The 22,741-nt window shown below is 44.4% G+C and overlaps 1 protein-coding gene across 3 annotated transcripts in view; it reads right to left on the bottom strand.

The window, feature by feature from the left end:
• The window catches only part of GALNT18 (polypeptide N-acetylgalactosaminyltransferase 18), a 327,555-nt gene that overhangs the window by 156,498 nt on the left and 148,316 nt on the right, over positions 1-22,741 (bottom strand). Inside the window, exon 2 of one of the 3 annotated variants that reach the window (XM_053391122.1) lies at positions 4,304-4,345. The exons of the other annotated variants lie outside the window; for them this stretch is intronic. Coding sequence (XP_053247097.1) covers positions 4,304-4,345 — 42 coding nt within the window. The remainder of the gene's footprint in view (positions 1-4,303; positions 4,346-22,741) is intronic. 3 annotated transcript variants of the gene reach the window in all.

Here is a 22,741-nt window from a genome sequence, read left to right as displayed (position 1 = left end):
CATGCCTCTGGACATCCCATAGGCATCTGGTTGGACAGTGTGGGAAACAGGAGATGCTATACTAAAAAAAGAAATTTGGTCTGATGCAGCAGGGCTGTTGAAGTTCTTATGAGTTTGCACAGTACATACAAATAGGCTTTGAAATAGCCGAGAGCGGAGGAGTGATTAGCTGACACGTTCAGGGTCATTAGCATTGCATAGTTTAACACCGGCAAGAATGTGATGTCGAAAAATGCAAGTGACATCATTCATTTTAATAGAAGGAAATTACTCTAAAATACAAAGTATGAAAGTGAAATAAAAGAAATTATGATGTGCTATTAACAGTGGTGAAATAGCAAAAAATATATTTAAAAAATTGAAAACCAGCACCAGTCCCTTTCCTCTCCAGAACATTTTATTGAACAAATCATTTAAGAAGTTCTTCTAAGAACCCCCCACCCCCTGTAATAACGTTGTTAATAAATGTTCTTATATGAGAAACCACAGTTACAGTGGTTCTTTCCTGTATCAGCAGTGAGTTATACTGGATGTCCCACGATATCCCTTCCAGGTCTATAATTCTATAGGTCTATTGCCTTCAAAGCTATTTTGCTTCTTCTTTGCGCACACTTAACAATCCACTGGATATATTTAGTGGCTGCAGACCTGTGCCCAGTTCAATAGAGCTAAGTCTTCTCAACTCCCATTTATTTCAAATGCATCAATATAAGAACCTTGAATTGTATGTATAGTATGGAGCCTTAACCATGATCCAGGGGAAGAGATATAAAGAAGAACCTGAAGGTTTAATCCTAACACACACCTCCCCTCATGGGAAACTGTGCTAATTTTCTCATTACCTTTTCAAACAGCTTCTAAAGAACACAAAAGGACACCCCATCCCCTCACCCCGTTTATAAGGGATTTCAGAGACTGCTCCTTTTTGTACACCAAAGATGTAAAGCAAGGCAACTAATTAAGTCAACACTGCTAGTTATGACTAATTATGTCCTATTGTATATGATAATAGGTTTCCTGTTGCATTTAACAATATTAGCAAAGGCCCATTAGAAATCTCATGGTGGCAGGTTTTATATTTTAAAAACTTTCTGAGCATAATTTAGTTCATTAACATGTAATCAAAATCACTTAAAGATTAATCTACAGCTAGACCCTGCAGTGAAAAGAGCAGAGCCTCTCTGTGGATGAGGCATCAAAATTAATATACAGAAACGTACTTTTAATGGCTTGTAACAGAATGAATTGGTCACTTCTTAGGTAGCCAGAAAAGCATATAATAAGGGCTGGCCCCCCTTTTTTTTTACAGGACTGGTTCTGTATTTCTCCAATGACATGTATTGGAATTTAGAATGTCACATGCTTGCTTTGGTGCCAAAGTTTTCAAAATTGAATGCAACTGGGATTTAAGGTTTGCAGTTATTGCGCTCTTTGAAAACCATGTACAGGGTTTTAAAAATTGCAGCAAAACAAGTGTACTAAATGGGGAGGCAGATTTCTTCTACCTTGCAGCAATATCTGTGCTATGCACCTGTATCACATCTCAAATTGCTTATTCTGTAGATTTTTCTGAAGTATTCTTCCTCGGTGAAAGGCATCGTCCATATTAATTAGCTGAGTGTGCTTTTCATGATAGCAACTAAATACTGAAAAAGTAAGTACAAAAGAAACCTGGGGAGCTGGATAATAGGGCTTTTGCATTTACAGGGAAAATGTGAATTGTACATCTTCAGATGTATGATGGAAGTTGAAGTACTCAGTGGATTCCCACTAAGCAGAATTGCTGCTTATATCAGAAGGAAAGTGAAGTTGGTGCTTATGGATTTATGGGAATTCTTATTTTAAAATATGCTCCTCTAGAATATAAATATGGAAGGAGCACAGGTGTTCAACCCTATGACACACTGTGGAGCAGCTCATATGACTTATGTTATATTTGAGAGTTGTAGTAAAAATGTGTCACTGACTATTTTACTCAGGTTTGTAAAAAACAACTCACCTGATCACCTATGGAGAGTAAAAGTTGCTTTGGAGTAACCATGCAACACAAACCTTATGAAGTGAAAGTGGTTTGGGGGGTTTTCTCCCAGGCATTGACATGCTACAAATATAGTTATATTTGGCTAGTTGTTGGGTGGGATTGAAATGACAACTTCCATGGGCTTCTTTCAAAGGCTTGTGTAGCAATTTATTTGAGTTTATGACCCACAAAGGAAATACGCAGGTGTTAACGAGAGGCATTTCAGTGTATAACTGCTATTCAAGGTGGAGTGCAGATAAAATTATTAGCAGGGTACTGTCAGTCAATCTTAGCAATTGTGATGAGACTAATGGAAAGATGCAATTTACACACAGAATGTGCTAATTAGAACTCTGTAGGTCATAACCAGTTCATAATCATCATTAATCATTAATCCTAAATAGTGTTCAGAAAAGTCCAATACTACATACATAGGCGTGTAGGGAATGATTTATTTATTTTGATGAAGGAACTTGGGAGGGAGGCTATGTCAAGACAAATAAATAAGGACAAGGAAATGGTAAAGAGGCAAAAAGTTACAGAGCAACCACAACAAAACTGGTCAACCCTAACCATGAATAGAAATCTGGAGCAGCTGTACTCAGTGTGGCTTTTCCATTTTCCACTTGTATCTTATGGGTGTAAATATTAGGAAGAAAAAACTACTATAAAGGTCCAAAGACACTTTCCTAGAACCACCTATTTTTCTAGAAAAACATTTAATTATACTTTCAGCACCAAGTCAAGATATCTACATTTCACTATTTACATTTATCTCCATGACAGAACGTGTGTGTGTGTGCGTGCGTGTTTTACATGAAACTTCCCCAGTTCAGTCCCTTGAATCTCTGGACAGGGCTGAGAAAGACCTCTGTCCGAATCCTTGGAGAGCTGCTGCCAACTAGTGTAGACAATACAGAGCTAGATGGACCAATGGCCCAGGCTCCCATTAATTGCGAGAGAGCTGAGTTCAAATTGCATTAAGAATGTTTATTTCTTGGTTTTTTATTTATTATTTTTCCTGCTTGAGGCTTTAGGAGAAAGCTTACAGTACTGTAAATAACTGAAACACTGCAAATTTTTAAACGATCCATGTGTGATGCAGAAATTAGTGATCACCAGTCATCAGAAGCAGATGCCTAAACGCTTCTGCAGTTTTATAGCCCGTAGCAAGAAAAATAAAACCACCACTCAGCACAACTGATCATTGCAGAAGACATGAAGCTGACAGCATAACTAAGATAGATTCCTGGGCAAAGTACATCCCACAGGATTTATATGTCACTTGGGCATGCTCCTGCGCAAATGGAAGCCAAGAGGGAGTGACTGGTTTTTATGTTCTTCTGTGTCTGTTACTTTATCTGAGGTGGCTTTAGTAGCCCACCTTTTCAAAACATACAGACACGAGAAGCCTCCAGTATTTTCAAAGGAGAACTTTTGCCCTCTGTATCTGAAGCCAAGACTTGCTGAAAGATCTTCATGAACACATTTTGCTGCTTGGAAAATAATCTAGCAAAGCCATCTCTGAATGAACAGTGAGCACCTTTCATAAGGAGGTACATGACTTAAGTTTTCTGTAATGGGGGGGGGGGGACCGGGACCTGCAGTGCAGAGGGAGAGGAAACAGCGTTCTACTCAAATGCTGATATGCATGAATAACTGCCGTCCTGCACTGCTGTTACATGTGGGAAAAGCAGCTAACAGTTTTGCTCTTAAAAGAATGGGGAAAGGCTTCTCCAACGGAATGTTAATAACACTGACTTACATCTAAGTTCATCCCCAAAGTGCCTCCACACATATACTAGCAGTTCTATCAAATCATAGCACAGAAACGCAGAGATCTTCTGGCCTTCTCCCTCCACCCCACCATCTCCCCTATGCATTACCCTGCAAACTGCCTCCACCTAAAAAAACACATTCCTTTTTTTAATGGATGTACTTTAATAGGTTGGAAATGTTCCAATGTGAAAGAATAATATAAATGTTGGTATGCTGCCTGTTAAGTTGTGGGTGAACATATCAGACGAAACAGCGATTCTTCAAACAGCTCTTGTTTATTCACAAGCCAGAACAGAGCTGAACTGAAGGGTTCAGTCAGCCTGCTTATATAGAGCTCCAGTACAACGTTACTGTAACAACTTTCTAAAACTATCCAATCACTGAACGTCACTTTCGATCCCTTATTTGCATAACTATCTACAGTATCCCCCTGCTGGCCCAGGGTGAGAACTTCAGTACATAGCACTGCCTTTACTTTTGAAGTTCCAGGAGCACAGGGCTTACCTGGGTTTGGTATCCTTTGAAAGGTGGTCACTGGAGGCTTGCCTAAAGTGAGACAAACCATGAGATGAGATTTGGATGTAACACTGAAGCCAAACAATGGCTTAGCTACAGGTAGCTTGGCAGCAGTAGGACCAGGACAGAAGCTCAGCAGGAACATCCTCCCCCCTGTAAATACCTGCACTCCCATGCTGTCACACTTAGCCATGGTTTGGCTTGGCATTATGTGCAAAACAGGCCATCATCTAATAAGCAGTAGCACCAGTGTGTCATAATAAAGCTAAACAATACAGCAAAAACAATGACATTACTGAGCCACAGCAGCAGCAGCAGCTTTTGGATGTGTTCGAGTTTAAATTGAGAAGAAGAAAAAGGAGGTGCAGTTTTAAAGTGTTTGTTGTGGTTCCTTTTTCATATCTCTTATGAGTCAGAAATACCGTATTTTTCGCACCATAGGACGCACTTTTCCCCCTCCAAAAATGAAGGGGAAATGTGTGTGCGTCCTATGGTGCGAATGCAGGCTTTCGCTGAAGCCTGGAGAGCGAGAGGCATCGGTGCACACCGACCCCTCTCGCTCTCCAGGCTTCAGGAAGCTATCTGCAAGCCTTGCAAGCCCGGCGGGAGTTCCCGCGGGCTCACAAGGCTTGCGGGCAGCAGCCTGCAGCCCCAGCAAGTGTCCGCAAGCCTTGCGCGCCCGGCGGGAGGTCCCGACGGGCGCGCGAGGCTTGGGGCGGCAGCCTGTCACCCGAAGCACGGGGAGCCCCCCGAGGGCTCTCCGTGCTTCGGGCGAGTGTCTGCAAGCCTTGCGCGCCCGGCGGGAGGTCCCGACGGGCGCGCGAGGCTTGGGGCGGCAGCCTGTCACCCGAAGCACGGGGAGCCCCCCGGAGGTCTCTCCGTGCTTCGGGCGAGTTTCTGCAAGCCTTGCGCGCCCGGCAGGAGGTCCCGACGGGTGCGCGAGGCTTGGGGCGGCAGCCTGTCACCCGAAGCTTCGGGCGAGTGTCTGCAAGCCTTGCGCGCCCGGCGGGAGGTCCCGACGGGCGCGCGAGGCTTGGGGCGGCAGCCTGTCACCCGAAGCACGGGGAGCCCCGCGAGGGCTCTCCGTGCTTCGGGCGAGTGTCTGCAAGCCTTGCGCGCCCGGCGGGAGGTCCCGACGGGCGCGCGAGGCTTGGGGCGGCAGCCTGTCGCCCGAAGCTTCGGGCGAGTGTCTGCAAGCCTTGCGCGCCCGGCGGGAGGTCCCGACGGGCGCGCGAGGCTTGGGGCGGCAGCCTGTCACCCGAAGCACGGGGAGCCCCCCGAGGGCTCTCCGTGCTTCGGGCGAGTGTCTGCAAGCCTTGCGCGCCCGGCGGGAGGTCCCGACGGGCGCGCGAGGCTTGGGGCGGCAGCCTGTCGCCCGAAGCACGGGGAGGCCTCCGGAGGGCTCTCCGTGCTTCGGGCGAGTGTCTGCAAGCCTTGCGCGCCCGGCGGGAGGTCCCGACGGGCGCGCGAGGCTTGGGGCGGCAGCCTGTCGCCCGAAGCACGGGGAGGCCTCCGGAGGGCTCTCCGTGCTTGGGGCGACAGGCTGCAAGCCTTGCGCGCCCGGCGGGAGGTCCCGACGGGCGCGCAAGGCTTGGGGCGGCAGCCTGTCACCCGAAGCACGGGGAGCCCCCCGAGGGCTCTCCGTGCTTCGGGCGAGTGTCTGCAAGCCTTGCGCGCCCGGCTCCTTTTTCATATCTCTTATGAGTCAGAAATACCGTATTTTTCGCACCATAGGACGCACTTTTTCCCCTCCAAAAATGAAGGGGAAATGTGTGTGCGTCCTATGGTGCGAATGCAGGCTTTCGCTGAAGCCTGGAGAGCGAGAGGCATCGGTGCACACCGACCCCTCTCGCTCTCCAGGCTTCAGGAAGCTATCTGCAAGCCTTGCAAGCCCAGCGGGAGTTCCCGCGGGCTCGCAAGGCTTGCGGGCAGCAGCCTGCAGCCCCGGCAAGTGTCCGCAAGCCTTGCGCGCCCGGCGGGAGGTCCCGACGGGCGCGCGAGGCTTGGGGCGGCAGCCTGTCACCCGAAGCACGGGGAGCCCCCCGAGGGCTCTCCGTGCTTCGGGCGAGTGTCTGCAAGCCTTGCGCGCCCGGCGGGAGGTCCCGACGGGCGCGCGAGGCTTGGGGCGGCAGCCTGTCACCCGAAGCACGGGGAGCCCCCCGGAGGTCTCTCCGTGCTTCGGGCGAGTTTCTGCAAGCCTTGCGCGCCCGGCAGGAGGTCCCGACGGGCGCGCGAGGCTTGGGGCGGCAGCCTGTCACCCGAAGCTTCGGGCGAGTGTCTGCAAGCCTTGCGTGCCCGGCGGGAGGTCCCGACGGGCGCGCGAGGCTTGGGGCGGCAGCCTGTCACCCGAAGCACGGGGAGCCCCGCGAGGGCTCTCCGTGCTTCGGGCGAGTGTCTGCAAGCCTTGCGCGCCCGGCGGGAGGTCCCGACGGGCGCGCGAGGCTTGGGGCGGCAGCCTGTCGCCCGAAGCTTCGGGTGAGTGTCTGCAAGCCTTGCGCGCCCGGCGGGAGGTCCCGACGGGCGCGCGAGGCTTGGGGCGGCAGCCTGTCACCCGAAGCACGGGGAGCCCCCCCGAGGGCTCTCCGTGCTTCGGGCGAGTGTCTGCAAGCCTTGCGCGCCCGGCGGGAGGTCCCGACGGGCGCGCGAGGCTTGGGGCGGCAGCCTGTCGCCCGAAGCACGGGGAGGCCTCCGGAGGGCTCTCCGTGCTTGGGGCGACAGGCTGCAAGCCTTGCGCGCCCGGCGGGAGGTCCCGACGGGCGCGCGAGGCTTGGGGCGGCAGCCTGTCACCCGAAGCACGGGGAGCCCCCCGAGGGCTCTCCGTGCTTCGGGCGAGTGTCTGCAAGCCTTGCGCGCCCGGCGGGAGGTCCCGACGGGCGCGCGAGGCTTGGGGCGGCAGCCTGTCACCCGAAGCTTCGGGCGAGTGTCTGCAAGCCTTGCGCGCCCGGCGGGAGCTCCCGCCGGGCGCGCAAGACTTGGGGCGGCAGCCTGCACCCCGAAGCATGCGGAGCCCTCCGGAGGGCGCCCCGTGCTTCGGGCAGGTGTGCGCAAGGCTTGGGGCGGCAGCCGCGGCTGGGGGGGGAATAAATTTTTTTTATTCATTTCCCCCCCCCCAAAAAAACGAGGTGCGTCCTATGGGCCGGTGCGCCCTATAGAACGAAAAATACGGTAATCCACACACTGCTTCTGAGGAACAATGGCATGTGGCAAGTGCGACTCCTTCGTGGTTTTGCACCCCTGAGAAAGAGGTACTACAGTGCAAGTAAGGCAATTTGCTAAAATGGTGCAGTTTGGATTTTGTTTTATGTCTGGAATATTGAAAACATCCTAGTTTGAAACTGCACCCTGAGGAAGAGAAATAAAAAGTCCAAAAATAGGCTAAGCTGAGATTTGATTGAGTTAGCAATTTTAAAAGGAATCCAGCCCTCTATTGTCTTGATGACAGCTATCAATGGTCTTCAAAGGGGCGTTGAGTGATTTTAGTCCTTTTAAAGTCCCTCATGTTTGTGCGATATCTTGAAAGGGCCTTGATGAACATGAAGTAGCGCTAAGGAGAGATTAATATGAATTTCCTCCGCTTGTCTGTAATGCATATTTGACAAGCTGGATAATAGGCTGGAAAAGGGGCTATTTTTCAAGTTATATAATCTGCCATTATGGAATGGGGTTGCTTGAATGGGTGTGAGCAGGAAGACATGTCCAACAGGGTATTCTGGAAATCATGCGACAGTGATTTCACACATCTACCATTCAGGTTGCAATACCATGCACAGTTACCTGGGGGTAAGTTCCACTGAACTCAATAGGAGCAATTCCTGAGTACACATGAGCACGATTGCACTGTTGAAGTTTGATACAATTTTTGATCCAAAAAGAACATGTGGTGTAATATTTCCACCCTAAATGTTCACATCAGGGGCCTGAATTGCCCAGCAGTTGCAGCACCAGATGCAAAAGAGCATAAAGAAATTTGGGACTGCCAAAAACATTTCCATTTCATTGATGGAAGCTTATCAAGGAATATCACCTGGTTTTATTTTTGCATTTTTTTTAAAAAAAAAATCATAACTACGTACATCTATTTCCAGCTTTAAGTTTCTACCTACCTTCTGGTAACTAAAAATCACTAATTCATTTTCTCCTTACAACTATGCAAGGTAAGTCAAGATAGTGACTGGACCAGGTTCATCAAGTGAGTTTCACAGCTAACCCAGGATTTGGGTCTGCGATTTTCTGCTCACAGTACTGTACATCATTCTAACCTCTCTGCACTCCGTGTTGTTTGCAATCACTGGGGCTTTTTAAAGCACAATGCGCCTGACATAGGATGGAAGAACCGTCTTCCAGTGCTGCCTGCTGCCAGAAAGCACTCTGGCAGCAGGCACACAAGAGGACAGCTATTTCATCCTTCCATGCCTAAATTTCGCTTCTCTGAAAGGTCAGCAGAAGTGGTAGGCAATCTTAGCTCAGCCCCCGTTTCCATTCCTAGAACACTCTGTCCAGTGGTTTCATATGGAGGAGGGCTAACAGGATGGCCCTACTCTTGCCTCATCACGTGAAAGGCCCTACAGCAAGAATAAAGAACTTCAGGCCCAGAGACAAAATTCAGCCTTCCAGGCCTCTCTTTATGACCCATAGGGCTTTCCCCAGGCCATGCACCTCACCAGTCCTGTTCCACAATCCTTAAATGTTGTTGCCAGGCTGGAATACGTCCCTGAACTTCTACTGCAGGGGTCAGCAAACTTTTCAACAGGGGGCAGTCCACTGTCCCTCAGACCTTGTGGAGAGGCCTGACTATATTTTGCAGGGGGGGAAATGAACGAATTCCTATGCCCCATATATAACCCAGAGATGCATTTTAAATAAAAGCACACATTCTACACTCATGTAAAAACACCAGGCAGGCCCCACAAATAACCCAAAGATGCATTTTAAATAAAAGGACACATTCTACTCATGTAAAAACATGCTGATGCCCAGACTATCCGCAGGCCAGATTTAGAAGGCATTTGGGCCGGATCTGGCCCCCGGGGCCTTAGTTTGCCTACCCATGTTCTAATGCCTTTGGCTTCTCCAGATGAAAAATAAAGTGGCGAGTTGGAGTGTGTGTAGAACTTAGCCTACCGTATTAAGGTAAAATCCACATTCGTTTCTCTGCCTCCTTTGGTATTTGGCCCCTGGAAGGCTACTCAAAAGCGAATGTAGCCCTCAGGCAAAAATGTTTCCCTACACCTGCCCTACACTTAAGTAATGTGTGAAAAGGGCTCATGTCTTGACTGAAACCAATAAAACTGTGTGAGCACCATCAGATCCCAAAGGAGCCAAATGAATGAATGAAACTACTATAGGAAACTCTATAGAACTACTATACTATACTATAGGAAAGAAAGGTGTGATAGGAAGTGTGCATGTAACATGCTCATGCGGGCAGGCCAATTCCAATAGGAACTCCTGCTTTCAAGTCTTAGTCGATGCTTCCCACATTCACCACTCTGACCAATCTGCTTGTTGTTACTATTAATTGCTTGTTCTTCTTCGTGCTGACTGAGGACCAAGAAGAAAAGGGCATTGCTTGGGCAACATCGGAATTGGATTCCAAAGTGAAAAGAACGGATTAAAGAGAGGACCCTGGCCTGTATCCTTTCAGGGCAACTTCTTTTTATCCTCAAGACTATTTTCAATTAAGATTTTAAAGTTGAGGTGGGGGATAAATTTCCCATTGCATTATTGTTTTTAGCACTGCTGACCTTTCTAATACAAAGAGAATCCACTTGTGTATTTTTCAGTCGTCTGTGCACTTTGATTATGGCTATTTTCTACAAGCTGAGAATTACCTCTGTTTGAAACTAGCAAGAAATGTGCAAAGGGCTTGACCTCGATTTCTTAGTAGTGAAACTTCCATTATTCTACAGCTGTATCACACTGTCAAAACAGTGGCTCATTTTATATGTATTTAATGTGGGGTTTTGGAGGGGGGTGCGAGTTGCAATGGGTTGTGCTTCTAACAATGTTGCTTAGTGGAAGGAATTTGAACACCTGGCCTTTCGAATATTAAGACGTTCCCGTTCTGCTTATTTTGCAAGACTGCTGACAGTATCCCATTTAAAAAAAATAAATCAGCAATGCAATTAAATTAGTGTAGTTGTTTGAAAATTCTGCTCTTCCAAATCTCAAATGTCACTCAAAATCCAAAAGCCATAGTATGGAAAATTTATTCATATTATCGTACTATGTATGGTCTCAAGCAGAGACAAAGATGATTACAGATCTACCCAGAAGTAAGTTCCAATGAGTTCAATGAGGCTTACTCCCATGTAAGTAGATACAGCTACTTATATTTATAGTTATTTAAAAGTTCATGCCCAGGGTTTCTGCAAGCCCTCATCTGACATAAAGCTGTTTTTTTTAAAAATAAAAAAAAAAGCTATGGAATTATTGTGAAAAGGCATTTTCTTGTGCTCTCTTTTTACACACTGTTGGGTTTAAGCAGAGCTATTTTTCTAGAAAAAGATGTTCTGGAACTCACCATGAACACCTCCCTTGTTCTCTTAGAATGGCACTGGCACCCACCTGAGGGGTTCCAGAACTGAGTTCTGGTGAGTTCTGGCTGAAAAAAAGTCCCGGGTTTAAGTCACATTAGCTTTCATGTTATCTCCACAACCAATAAGGTACTGTGCATTGCACTAAGAGCAGCATTAAATAATATACATACAGAAATATACACACATCTACATCTACACAAACACACACGCAACTCTTGTATGCACTGAGGTTCAGAAAGAGCTGAGGCAGGCATTTTGTTCGTGTTGCAAAGACCCAATTCAAGTGGGGACAAGTGCACAATGCTCTGCCTCCACTGCTATGCCCACGACTCTTCACAAGTCGGAGGGCGAAGTCTGAAACAGCTAGCCCCCTACATGTGGGAGCTACCCCATTTTGGAGGGTTCTGAGTCGCACAGGGAACCTCCACAGATAGAGGAGTCTTGCCACCTCAGATTTCTCCCTCCAACTTGTGGAAAGCAGCAGAGTTATAGCAATGTGGGGGCTGGAGCTTAGTACACTCATCTTTGCCTGCATGTACCCTTTGCACACAAGCAGAACACCTGGTTAGGGCTTTAGAAAGAGTGGCTTGTCCAAGGCCATCTATTAAGCCCATGGCTTGGACAGAATTTGAACTAGGGACATCTTCCCACCTCTGCCTTTTGCAACCTGGTATCACCACTCGCATTAGGTCAACACACAGTTGGTGAAGAATGGCTCCCACTCCTAGCTCCCACAGGGTACCATCCTTCACACCAATGTAACATCAAAAGCTTCTTTAAGAGGGTATCCAGGGCTTTTACTGTGTGACTTACTCACTGACACAACACAGAATACAGACACCTTTTTTTATGCCCATGTTAGCCATTTTGTGCTGGGACTTCATTTCTTCCAAACACAAAAAGCACAGAAAGTATCTAATTTGAGCAGAAACACCCCATTAAGTTAGATAGTATTTCCCCATTTATTTCCAGATGCTGCTGAGAAATACTATCTAATGGGGGGGTGCGTGTTTGCTTTCCAGAAGCTGTCCAGTGTTCTGCTGGGGCAGGAAACAGCTGGCCACAAGTACCTTTGATATATATTTTTCCCTTCAGAGATAAGCATTCATCCCTCAAATTCTCTAGTTCACTTATAGCAAGTTGGAATAAAGTCGGGTTAGATATGCCAATATGTCCTTTACAGAAAAAAAGATACTGTGATCTTCCAAAGCATACTGGAAAAGAACTGAAACTGAACTTGGAATTCTGTCTAAATTGCAACAGGAATTCTTCTTACAACTTTCTTCTTTCTGTTAAGCTAGCATTCATAATGCTTTGCAGTGTATTTTGTACATTTATTTTGTAACATTTTCTTCTTCTTTGTGGGCTTACAACAAAAAACTAATGCCAATGCTTGGGATTAAGAGACTGGGCACAAAGCAGTGCACCAGAGTGCACCTTCAATATGCATTGCAAGCCACACAGCACATTTTGTGTGTGATCCAAGTTGAACGTGCCCATGAACTCTTCTGTAAAAGAAACTGTTCCATCCATATGCTCACAAAAAATTCTCCTTGGATATTCTGAACTGTTTCTTGCCCCTGGCTCACCCAAACACAATTCTTGTGGTCCTAGTCTACACCTAAATAGAAACTGGCAGCATTCAGACAATCTTCCAAACCATGGTTTGGAGGATCATGACCACACAATGCATCCATGCTCTCCCTCCTATCCCTGCTCTGATCTGTTTCTCTCTCACACAGAGTTTGATTCATTACACTTGTTTTAAACAACCCTTGTCTACTGTTGCAGCTGAACATGGTTTGGTATTTGGGACTCAATGGCAAAGGATGGTTTGATTAAAATAGGAAATAATGCATTAAAAGCCACATACTTAATTCAGGGAAGAAGACAGTAATCATGGTTTAAGAACTGTCTGCATGCAGCCAATAACAAACCCAAGAGATAATATAAACTAGTAAGGGAATCCTAATATGATGTAATGAATTAAATTGGTGTGTTGGATTTCAGCTGATGAGGCCTGGGTAAGAATCCTTGCTCAGTGATGCAACTCACCAGTTGATCTGAGTCCAGCCAATCTTGCTCAGCCTAGCCACAAGGCAATTCTGAGGATAAAACAAATTAGCTTCTACAGAAGGTAGTCTGAACTCTTTGAAGGAGGGTGGAACACAAATGTAATAGGTAGGTAGACAGGCACAGACAGACAGAAAATCCATTCGGTGATGAGTATGGCCAAGCCTGAATAATGATCCTATGCTGACCCTTGGCTGCCCAGCAGCAGCTTTTGGGACCACCTATCAGACACAGAAGATGGTGGGAAAGTAGGATGAAGACGAATGAAGACTAAATAAAGTTTTTATATTATTCCCTGACAGAATGTTGCCTGCAACTTGTTTGCTAAAGCTATGCAATTGGGCTTCTGTTCCCTTTTTGTTACCTAGCACACCATCAAAAATGTATGTCAAGCTCTGCTAATATAGGAACTGCCTCCTTTTTTTATTTTGGTTTTCCACCTACCAAGGAAGCCTCTGTGTGTTTTGCCAAAGGATGGAAACAAGCCTAGGTAGCAGCTGGGCTGCCCTTTCTTTCCAGCAGGCCTTGATGTAACCTGCAACGTACCTATAAGAGCCTTATGTGAATTTCTATTACCTACCCTCGCACTTATCTTGCAGACTGCACAGCTTCACCAACCATCAGCTTCCACTCCACCACCCTTCTTTAGCACTGTTGAGCCCAGGGGTGGCTAAAGGCACTCTGCATCTTTAGCTCTATGAGTTGCAACCAGTGTGGCGGATGGTCAAGAATGATCAAAGCACATCTGGGAGGTCCACAGCCACCCCTGTCCTTGCCTGAAGAAGGGTTCTGGAGACCTCAAAACCTTGCGCACTATGGGCATTTTAGTTGGCATAATAAAGATACTGCCCTAATATAGATGTTGTAACTTGACATTAGTGAACATCTTGCACCCAAACTTTAGAATCCATAAAATTAAAGCATTAAATGGCAAGACATCTGACTAGAATAAAGAGCAGTATTTATGATTTAACTAAACTGCAGAGGAAATGATGTGTGAATGAGAAAATTGCAACGCAGCCGTGGATCACTTTTGACAGTTTCAATTAAAGTTTTGTTTAGTAAAGCACTTACCCATTTTAATAAACAGTCTTGCAAAATTATTAATTGATTACAGTTTCCTTGGCCATCTCAATATTTTCAAATCTCTGTATCAACAATAGCACGTAAATTCTTTGATCTGCTACGCAAATAGCAACTTTGCTATCTGGAGTTTGTTTTTGTTTTTGTTTTTGTTTTTTTTTAATGCTATCTGGAGTTTGTTTGCCATTGTAGTAATGTACATATCAGGAAGTTTTTAAATTAGGATGGAAGGAAATGTAACACACATATTCTGCCCCCCCCCCAAAAAAACCCCAACCATTTCTTTTTCTAAATAAGGGGGTGGGGAATTCCAAACAAATTCAAGGCATCTTGGCAATACCATTACTGCAGAGAAAACTGTGGTAATTACAGAGAAGGAAGCTTAATAGGCTCCTACTGTGACCTAGCTGTAACTACTTTCCTCACCTGTCGATGCCCTTCCTAGGTTTACTGATAATACATGCTGAGACTAATGTAATTCTGACTCGTGTAGGAAGGTTTTAAAAACCTTTCACAGCACTGGGACCTCTTCCCTTTTGATATTAGCCAGCATGTTTCTTCAGTGGTCCACAGCGACAGACAAATGGAAGTGCAAATGTTTCCACCACTATAGGAAGTTTCTGTTTACTTTGGAAGCTTTCTTTTCCTCTCTGTTTTACTTCCAGCATTATTAACCATTCAGTAGGCAGTTCCGACAGGCTATTTAACTGAGAATTGCTTTAAAAAGGAAAGGGGCTCCTTCGTTACTTCAGGTATTTTGTTTGTTTGTTTGTTTGTTTTGCTTTGATCTCTAAATATGTGTGGTTTTCTGTTCTCATATTATATTTATTGGATATATTTGTGCACCACCATAGCAAAGTTCTTTGAATAGTTCACACACAAAAAACCCCCAAAGCAAATTCTCCAGAGCTCCTGACTTGATTGAGCTTCCACATAACCTGCCCTGTGATAAAAGTCTTTTTATCCACCTTGGGTTTTTATTTAATAGGTGGCCATCTCTCAGTCTGACCTGCCTCACATTGCTGTGGTGAGAACAAAATGGAGGTTGGGGGCAACCATGCACACAGCTCTGAGCTCCTTGGAGGAAGTGTCTATTCCTCTATAAAGGTAATAAACATTCATCATAATGTTTTCTAGATATATAAGCCCCACCCCATGGCTTTGTATATTTCTCTTAGAATGGGAGACTAGGATTAAGAAGTTGAAGCTTAATTCAATTAAAAATAATACAGTATATTGCACAGTACATTACAATTGCTACAACAGGCAGAAAAATCACTACATGGTCTGACACGACCCTCAGCAATTTTCAAGTGCTCCATGGGGTGGGGGAGTTTGGGAACCACTCTCGTAGATGGGAATATGTTGAGTCTCTCTCTCTCTCTCTCTCTCTCTCTCTCTCTGTGTGTGTGTGTGTGTGTATGTACACACTGCACAGGTATACAACTGATAAAGGATATTTCCATATTGATGCAGACACAAAATCCTGTCTCCTATATTATTCTCATGCCTACTATACAAATAGAATCCTCTCTCACACATTCACAAACACAACTGAATAGCTTGATGTGTAGGCAGTTGTGGATGAGATACAACTGCCCAACTTCCATTGACATAGAAGCATACAAGTTACACAAAACAGCTGAAGTTTCTCAATAGAATTTCATAACCACAGAAAACACCTGTTGCTATAGAAAAGGATAACTTTTTGATCTATTTAGTTTAATTCCTGTCATGGAAACACACTATAAACAAATACTGGGCTTTTATCTTTACACTGCCATACAGTGCTGCCTAGAAAATCCATTTCATTTGATGGAAGATTTTTTTTTAATGAACTGTCAATTTTTAAAATTAATTTGTGATATAGACTATTTTCTCCCACTGAAACCACATTGGCTACATTAGTTTAAAAGTTGTAGCTTGTATCCCTCTATAATAAAAGTAGTCTGATTTTAGCTATTGAATACTACTGGAATTGTCTAGGGGCTACATTTATTCCACTGGGAACAGATTCCATTCTCAACAGACACTTTTCCTATTGCACCATAAAAAGGTAACTAGGATTAACTGAGAACCGTCGGTCCCAAGTGAACAGCTGAACTACAGTTCCCTTAGAACTAGACCAGAGATTCCAAAGGGCAAGGGATTTATTCCTCTATGACAGCTGAAGCTAAAAATACTGTGGCATTTTTAAGCATCTGGAACCATCAAGACATTTGAAAGGAGACTGATGTCATCAGTTAGCAGACATTCTCTGCTTCAAGGAAATATTTATTAATCCTTATCAAGCCTTTATTAATAATTATTAATCCTTATCAAGCATTTCTCTAGGGTTTTGTTTTTTACAGACACAACATAATTTCCACCAAAAGTAACCCAGGCCTTGCAGAATTCAGAATTCTTGTAGACAAGAATTCTATGCAAATGCTGTGCAAAATGTAGCAATGGAGGATCCTAGTGTAGTGGCCCCGTTCTGCAAGCCATTTCTGCCTGTTTTCAGGGATGATGCTTATTGTTCTCTAAGCTCAAGGATGCAGACAATTATTGTGCCAGTTTTACAGGTGGGTAACTGAAGCTGCAGTCCCTTACCTAGGAGCAAATCACTACATTTGGGGTCATTTTCTGTTCAAAGCATGCTCTGTCCCATCACAGTGAGCTAGCCTATTACTGCCGTTTCTGCTGAAAATATTTCTTCCTTAGAGATTTGACAAAACTATGTTAGTAATCCCTGAAAAGAATAGTTATGGATATTCCCCTAAATGGGCAATTGACCTGCAGGGTGAAGTCTAAGATGTGTGGTTGCAGAATGTTCTGAATCTGGAGACAGGATAGGACAGAAAAAGTGAAGTTTCCTGCAGGTGAAAAAACTTGGTGTGCAGGCTCTTTCCTGGAGATCTGATCTGGGGCCACAGATCTGCTTCCTTGCCTCTTTGCCTTAATTTATGTCTTGCTTATCTATTTGCAAATAAAGAAACTATTAAAAGTTGATGTACTCTTCAGTACTCTCACATGCAAAGGAAACATAGTGCAACCCTGGGAACTTCTCACTGCTCGAGGAAATAGGACAAAATGTTAAAATTACCCATTTGCTGCTTACAGTTGCCATGCTGATACAGCACATTTCCTTTTGTGGGACAATATTTTGTTCCTTGCACTTATGTTACTAACAGCACAGTCTACTCAGCAGTAAGTTCCACTGAGTTCAGTGAGAATTACTCCCAGGAAAGTGTGCACAAGACTGTAGCCCTGGGGGATTTTATTCTCACTCCTCGCTCTTCACACAAATGTGCCATTAAATATACCCAGCACAGCTATTTTTTCTCCTGATGTTACTTAAATTAGGTTCCATCCCACTGAACCAGTGACAGGGTTTTTAGTAAGGAATAGATAAGAATCAGCATCCCGGGTGCCAGAATGTCCCCTGTGCCAAAACAATTTGCAGGAGGGAAGCTCAAATTATAAACTCACATTCTAAATGCCTTTCTATAAAATTACCGAATCTATACAATTCAATTTAATTGCAATGTTTGTGGTTTCATAAAATATTTTGACTAGGAAAAGATAGAAGAGGGGATGTGTGCCAGTGTGATTATGTTCCCACACACAGAGTTCCATTTCAGCATGGAAGTGCCAAAGACCTGGCCAGTGTAATGGTCACCAACAAACAAAACGACATGGCAGGAAGGCAGGGAATGAAGGTCTATGAAGTCAGATCCAAATATGTCCGCTTGTACAAGGGAGCTTTCCCAATCCTTTCCTCCTACTTCAGTTTCTTGGGCACCCCACAAAGCCTGGGGGCTGCAGAGGGAGAGTGAAAGAAGCATGAACTGGTGTAAGGAGACTTGATGGAACTATGCATCCAACACCATCTCCATATTAGAACAGGAACTTCTGCCAGCACAAAAGTCACTACATGAAAGACAGCAAGGCCATGTTGCAAAAATGTAATCAACCTTGTACCTATGCTTTCCATCTACATTGTATGTTAATTAAGAAAATGCAAAAGAAGAGAATAACACAGAAGTTTAATTATCTGGTTTAGATCAGGGATGGGGAATTTATGGCCTTATATACTGAACTACAACTCCCATCACTAGCATCATCCTTCACCATTGGTCATGCTGGCTGGATCTGATGGGAGCTAGAGTCAAATGACTTATGAAGGACCCCAAATCATGATGGTCCTTTACCATAAGGTTTCCTTGGGAGGGGGCTACCACAAAATAAAAATACAATATTATAATAAATTTAAACTATCTATCTATCTATCTATCTATCATCTATCTATATCTATCTATCTATCTAGCTAGCTAGCTAGCTAGCTAGCTAGCTAGCTATCATCTATCTATCATCTATCTAAAATTTCATAAAATTGATATACCACTTGATTATTTTAAAAAATCCTCAAAGCATATTACAATCAGAAGAAAAGAGTGGGTCCTCAAATACATATATGTATTCTGTTCCATCTCTTTTCTGTGCAGTTTGTCATAGTTTCCAGTCTGTATCTTTCTTCCTTTAGAGTACCCATGTACATGTACCGTATTTTTCGCTCGATAACACGCACCTGACCATAACACGCACATAGTTTTTAGAGGAGGAAAACAAGAAAAAAAAATTCTGAATGAAACAGTGGATGTATCATTTTTGTGCTTCATGCTGCAGCCACAGACATGTGATTTGACGGTGAGTTTGGGGTAGCCCAATGCAAAGATCCTGAGGATCCATGTGGATCCATGCTTTGTAACCACGTTTTTGCACCATTGCAGCCCCAGGCAACAGTGGGTGCGTGATTTTTTTGGTGCAGGCTGTAGCCATGGACATGCTATGTGATCTGATGGTGAATTTGGGGTGACCCAATGCAAAGATCCTGAGGATCCATGTGGATCCATGCTTTGTAACCACGTTTTTGCACCATTGCAGCCCCAGGAAACAGTGGGTGCGTGATTTTTTTGGTGCAGGCTGTAGCCATGGACATGCTATGTGATCTGATGGTGAATTTGGGGTGACCCAATGCAAAGATCCTGAGGATCCATGTGGATCCGTGCTTTGTAACCATGTTTTTGCACCATTGCAGCCCTGTTTTTGCATCAGATCATTGCTATGTGATCTGATGGTGAATTTGGGGTGACTCAATGCAAAGATCCTGAGGATCCATGTGGATCCGTGATTGGAACCACGTTTTAAGTAGGGAGGGAAGGAAAAACATAGAAGCGACAAGGAGAGGGGTGTGCAGAGAAGCAGCTGGCTAAGAATGCAGGAGAGGGGTTTTACCGGAGGGAGGAAAGGAAGGCAAAAGTCCCCCCCACACACAAGCCAACCAGCTCTCTCTCTCCCCCCCCCCCCAACCTGCATGTTGCCTTCGAGTCCCAGACGCACGCTCTGCTTTCCACTCTGCTTGCCTGGAGGGGAGGGGTTTTCTCTGCTCTTTGTTCCGTTTGAGCAAACACAGTAAGGAAACAGAAGCGGGTGGGCAGTAAGACCCTGAGGCAGAATGCAGGAAAGCAGCAGCTTCCTCTTTCCTCCCTTCTCCGGAAGATTTGATATTTGCCTGATTTTTGCCTTCACTCGCGCTTGTCAGCTCCAGGGACCACACATTCGCTCAATAACACGCACAGACATTTCCCCTTACTTTTTAGGAGAAAAAATCTGCGTGTAATAGAGAGAAAAATACGGTATGTTATTTGAATCAAAGCACAACAACGATGGCTATGAATTTCACAAGCATCACTATTCAAAATCTGAATCAAGGATGTGCAACTCCAATAAACTATTCAACTTTCTTACCCTGATGCTGAATTGTTTTTATACATGTAAATCCTTTAACTGTTTTTATAAAATTGTTTTTATATATCCAGTTGTTTTCTATATGTTTTATGACATTCACTTGTAATGCTTCAGAGCAAGTGATTCATAAATTAAAATATAATAATAATAGCATAGCAACAAAGAAGTGCCATATATTAAAATGGAGTACCAATAAAATACGGGTTCCCATTAAAATCAAGAACCAGAGAAATGAAATTTTGGAAAGGGGCAACAAGGACCTCTTGGATCCTCAGTAATTGTGAAGTATAATAACTGCCCTTGCAGCCTCATTCCAATACTTGCCTCACAGTGACAGGGAAGGACTCTCTACAGATACGACACCCTTTGATCAATATCTGCTTTCAGCAATTTCATCCAGAGGCCGTTCCTGTCAATATATTTACATTTTGATCTTGGGCTTACAAAGGCTGCATAAAAATTTTCTACTACTTGGTGAGGAATATTTATGAACCTCAAGCAATACCACAAAGCAAGCATCAAAGCAATTAAAAATTATCTATTCCCCAGCAAAAATATTATTTGCTTTAGCCTAGACTTCTAATTTTCTTAGCAGGCACCTAGGACAGATCTGTACAGCTCTATCTATTTATTTATTTTTTAAACCAAATATTCTGGTTAATAACTCTGAGGTGTGTATTTAAATTCATATTTACTTAGCCATTTAAATGAAACTCCATTCAGGTTCTTTCCCCAATGCTGCAATATTAGTAAGTTCCGCAGGCCTGCTGCATATGACTAGACCTCTGGCATTCACCTGCTACCACATCCAGCTGTGCCAAGCCAGTTTGTTTCTTCACAGAGCTTTCTCTTCTACATCCTTGTGGTATAAATGCCACACTTAGTTATGCATTTGTTGGGATTAAGATAGTAAAGAATTACTATCCGAGAGACACACACCTACACCCTTCGCTGTCCACCAAGGTTCTCTTGCCTTCCCAATTGTTATTTTTCTTTAATTTGAGTTTTTTTAAGCTTTTGCTGTTTTGGCTGGCAGCGTTGCCTGCTTTGTCTGCCGGTGTTGGGGGAGAAGGATTCATGTTTTGCCTATTTGAGGGGGGCACTTCTGAGCTTCACCGTTTTTTCTCTGTGAAATGAACATTTTCTGGTACCCAGGGCAGATTCTTAAGCTTACCACACATGAGACCCAAAAAATGTATAAAGTCCTGGTTTTATCAGAACTAAACCTGTTCCACAAAATATCAGCACTAGTCTATTATGGGGGGGGGGGCAGGGCCAGTTCTGATTCGCTTCCACAGGAGGACATAAGGAGTTATTCTCTTGGCTAAACATGTGAAAACTTAATATTTGAATAAAACTAGGCACATCACCTAACTACTACCACCTTTTCAGAATGCTGGATAATGTAGAAACACAGGAAGCTGCTTTATACCAAGTCAGACCATTGGTCCATTGAGCTCAATGCTGTCTGCACTGACTGGCAGCAGCTCTCCAGAGTTGTAGATGGGGGCCTTTTCTGGCCATAACTGAAGATACTGGGGACTGATGCAAAACATTCTGTTTGCAAAGTAGGTGTTCAACCACTGAGCTAAAGCCCTTCATCAGGGCTTTGGTGCTAGATCGGGAACAAGGGAACTCAAGGTCCAGGTGCACAACCACCCATAAAGTTCACTGGACTACAATCTGAACCAATTTACTAGGGATACTGTAAGCTATACTGCACACAGGAAGGCTTACTTCCAAGTAAACATAGAGTTGTGCTATGAATGACCTTGGACCAGCCACTTATTCAATCTAATGTATGTTACAGGACTGTGACATAAAGAAAAGTATGCTGCTGCAGTTCCTTCAAGGAAGAGTGAGAAACACATGTGATACATGCAAATGAAACAAGTGTTCAAAATAGGCCATTCCTTGCATGGTCTGATTATGTAGTTGGGAGTCAGTGGATGGAAGCAGGATGAGAGCCTGCTGTGGTATAGAACAGAGCCCCTCTTGGGCAAGAGATGGGAGGGGAAGATGAGATGGTCCGGGGAGCGTGGGGCATGAGTCCATCACTGCTTCAGAGATTAGGAGAGTATCTTATATGTGTGTGCTTGACAGCTATCCTTTGCATGTGGGTTGCAGTATTACTGAGCATGTGTGGTTGATTGACAGAGATAACACATGAGGTGGTGAATGACTGTAGTGGCTGTGGGAATGGATGGCGAGAGTGAGGCTGGGTGAGTGGTTATATGAATACAGTGGTATCTCAGATTACATACGCTTCAGGTTACATACGCTTCAGGTTACAGACTCCGCTAACCCAGAAATAGTGCTTCAGGTTAAGAACTTTGCTTCAGGATGAGAACAGAAATTGTGCTCCGGCGGCGCAGCAGCAGCAGGAGGCCCCGTTACCTAAAGTGGTACTTCAGGTTAAGAACAGTTTCAGGTTAAGTACAGACCTCCGGAACGAATTAAGTACTTAACCCGAGGTACCACTGTAGTGTGTTTTATGTTGCCGCCTTTGTAATGCTCTTTGACTTTATATTGATACTGTTATTATAGATACGGATACTGTTTATGCATTTTTCATGTAAATTGTTTGATATTATTTTATGATACTTATTGCATTCACACATAATATATTTATTTTTATCTACTGCAAACAGCTTCAATACCTACTGGTAGTAAGAAGTCTATAAATGGAAAACAGCAGCAGCAATGACAAGAAGATGACAGAAGCAGGAACTTGCAAACTTTTCATTTTACACAATTCCACCCACAAAATGGAGGTTCACATGGATATTTCCTTTTCCATAGTGACAGTGATCACTTATTTACTTGCAGTGTCACTTGTTGCTACTTTCTGTTTGCTACTTTCATTTGGCATTGGTTTTATTCCTTACTTTTTTGTTTTATTTTGAGTATCTGACAGTGCAAACTTATACCCTTCTACTCA

The sequence above is a fragment of the Podarcis raffonei genome, chromosome 1, assembly GCF_027172205.1.
Source record: "Podarcis raffonei isolate rPodRaf1 chromosome 1, rPodRaf1.pri, whole genome shotgun sequence".
NCBI classification, from domain to species: Eukaryota; Metazoa; Chordata; class Lepidosauria; order Squamata; family Lacertidae; genus Podarcis; species Podarcis raffonei.
This window is presented reverse-complemented; position numbering and strand designations above follow the sequence as displayed.